This window comes from Schistocerca nitens, chromosome 4, assembly GCF_023898315.1.
Source record: "Schistocerca nitens isolate TAMUIC-IGC-003100 chromosome 4, iqSchNite1.1, whole genome shotgun sequence".
NCBI lineage: Eukaryota > Metazoa > Arthropoda > Insecta > Orthoptera > Acrididae > Schistocerca > Schistocerca nitens.
The window spans coordinates 190148422-190151554 of record NC_064617.1 but is presented as its reverse complement, the minus strand read 5'-3'; the positions used below and the strand labels follow the sequence as shown (position 1 = coordinate 190151554).

At 34.9% G+C, this 3133-nt stretch overlaps 1 protein-coding gene across 1 annotated transcript; it reads left to right on the top strand.

Annotated features, from left to right (window-relative positions):
• Positions 1-1617: 1617 nt before the first annotated feature.
• LOC126252198 (uncharacterized) lies at positions 1618-2796 on the top strand. The gene is made up of 2 exons (XM_049953069.1): positions 1618-1688; positions 1932-2796. Exons 1-2 carry the CDS (start codon positions 1618-1620, stop codon positions 2794-2796), a joined length of 936 nt encoding a protein of 311 aa, XP_049809026.1.
• Positions 2797-3133: the final 337 nt, after the last annotated feature.

Sequence of the window (3133 nt, the reverse complement as noted above, 5' to 3'; positions counted from 1 at the left end):
TCTGTTGCTAACAAACGCACGTGCTCTAAATTTATCTCATCATTTCATAAACGACATTGATGATAAAAACTATACAAAGGCCTTTTCAAAAAAACTTGGTCATAAAAGTACTCATGGGTAGTATACACGCCCAGGTTGAAGGGAGGGCTTTGTAAGTTTTGTACTCTTTTCAAACCTGTTTTAAAAAGAGGAATAATCGGGCTTTTGTGATAAAGGCTTGCAAAGATTACAAACACTTTCATAACAATGCTCGAGGACATGAAGAGAGCAGCTGGCATCTCGAATCTACAATTAAAGCCACAGAATTTTGTGAGTACGTAGAAATGAGAAAGAGAAACGTGATCGAAGAGTTAGACAGTGGGATCACAGAGCTTGTAAATATCAACAGAAAAAACTGAAATCAATTTTTACTACTTTAATATTTCGTAGCGCTCAAGACGTAGCCATTAGGGAAATAATTCTAGTGACCGAAATTTTCAAGATACACTTTTGTTTAGAATAAATATGGGCTGCAAAGTGTCGGAGGAACATATACAAAATCGCAGAGGAAAAGTAAAATATACATCGCACAGCGTTCACACTAATTCAATAAGTACATGCGGTTTTGTTTTAAAACGGGAGATCGTTGGCGAGGTAAACAGAACAGCAGCGTTTTTATTATTGGGTGAGGAAACAGCTAGCATTAGCGGGAAACAACAACTATCGGTGGGAGTACAGTTTGTCGATAAATTGAATTTTGCAGTAAAAGAAGAATTATTAGGGTTTGCAGAGCTAACTACATTGGATGCTGAGAGAATTTCTTTATTTTAAAATTTATCGCAAATATGGGCCTTGATATGAATAAGTTAATTAGTTTGGGCTTTGATGGCTGTTCGACAATGGCAGGCCATGAAACAGAAGCACAGACTAGGATCAGAGAAAAGTATCCTTCAGCTGTTTATTTCCATTGCCCATCGCACACATTTATCGTCGTTCGTCTTCGACAATATTAAAAACCAGCGGCACGTCCCGGTTTTTCGCATGGGCAGCACTAATTGTGATCATATACGGCCGGACGACTTATCTGGTGTGGCGGTAAAATTTCACTACCGGCCACTGCGTGGAGCTGTGTATAAAATTCAGAGAACAACGTTAAGAAAGTGAATACAATCAGTCTCATATAACAAACGTTTTATGCAATGCACGCTAGTAAAGTCCTCAGGAGTCATGTATATTATCTTTCCCGTATATTAAGTGGCGTTTGGAGTGACATCTCGTGCAATGATGGGAGCACATCACGATTGAATTAATATGTTGGAACGCATGTAAATACTCTATGTGATTAATGGTTGTATATGTATGTAAGTGAATATGTCTTAATTTGTAGCCTCTCATATATATCGGAGGCCTGTGGCGGATTTACATATAGGCCCACTAGGCACGGACCTAGGGGCAGCACCTTAAGGGGGGGGGGGGCGGCATTTTTTGCTCCGCACTCATTTTAACTTTTTACGTTTTAAAATAACTGCGTTTACAAACGACAAAAATTTTCAATATTGTTATACAACGTGCCAGTTTAAATAGGCCTTAAGAACGAAGTTCGAAAATACAAGATTGTAAATCTACATAGTTTACGTGATGACTGAATGGAAATTTAACATTGGGTTTCTGTCTGGTATCATCTTTAAGATTGTTCAAAATATTTTGAAGTAAGCTGTCAGGACGGCAGTATACAATACAATATTTGAAACGTTATTATTCCGAGAATGTTGTCGGCTTCTACTTAACCCTACCATTTTTCCCCATGAAAATACTGGGACCTCTGATAAGCTGTGATAAACTAATCAGCAGTTTTTTAAATACTTTAATATGTGCGGGCCTCAGTATGTAAAACATGTCTCTACTTTAATTTCTTATAGATTTATTTATTATTTAGCGTATGGCTAATACAGACACATCATAAAATTAAATTTGGAAATAGAGACAGTAAAAACTGCAATAAAATCTTTAAAGAATGGAAGGGCTACAGGCATTGGAGGTATTCCTGCAGAATTATTAAAATTAGGAACAAAGAAATTAATGGAATTGTTAAGAAACCTTTTCGAAAGATGTTTAAATGGGGAAGATGTCCCAAATGATTTGAAAGTAGGATATATTTCAGTGATACATAAAAAAGGAGCGAAAGATGAGTGTAAAAATTATAGGGGAATAACAGTGACCAATACCTTCAGTAGATTATATGGAAGAATTATCAAATATTTGTTAGAACAAGAATACAAAGAAAAGGAGCCTGAAGAACAAGCAGGTTTTAGAGTGGGAAGATCAACAATTGATCATATCTTTTGCCTACAACAAATTATTGAAAAAAAAATGGTTCGGGCACAACCTATACATTTAGTATTCATAGATATAGAAAAAGCCTATGATAGTGTGCCTTTATCCAGTTTATGGAAAGCTTTAATATCAATAGGAATAAATCCAAGAATAATTAAAGCAATTCAAAATTTATATAAAAATTCTATTTCAAAAATAAAAATTGGTAAATATCTATCACATGGATTCCAAGTCACAAAAGGATTACGTCAAGGATGTAGCATCTCACCTACATTGTATAAAATATATACAGAAGTAACTTTACAGAATTGGAAGAAAAAATGTCACGCTATGGGAATACCAATAAATGATAGAACAATATACTCGTTACAAATTGCAGATGACCAACTGATTATAGCCCAAGACTATGAGGACATAGAGTATATGACCAGAAAATTGATTCAAGAATATAAAAAAATCAGGTCTAAATGTAAACATGAATAAAACAAAGTACATGGTAATTGGTGGAGTGAATGGAGACTTAATATTAGAAGAAGGGATGGGAACAATAACAGCTACTGAGGAATATAAATATTTAGGTGTGAAAATTACAAATGATGGGAAACAGGACAAAGAAATTAGATCAAGAATAAATTCTGGAAAGACGACAATCTCTTTATTGAATGGAATTCTCTGGGACAAACACATAACAACTGATAACAAAATAAGGATTTTTAAAACAATAGTTAGGAGCATTATTACATATGGTTCAGAAGTGTGGACAACAAAATGGCAACTGAAATCAAAATTATTAGCCACAGAAATGGATTTCTGGAGACGT

Excerpts from the sequence above, each read along its gene's own strand:
- LOC126252198 (XM_049953069.1), top strand. The coding sequence starts at position 1,618 with ATGACTGAATGGAAATTTAACATTGGGTTTCTGTCTGGTATCATCTTT. Across the intron at positions 1,689-1,931 it reads ATTGTTCAAAATATTTTGAA|ACACATCATAAAATTAAATT; the intron begins GTAAGCTGTCAG and ends TGGCTAATACAG.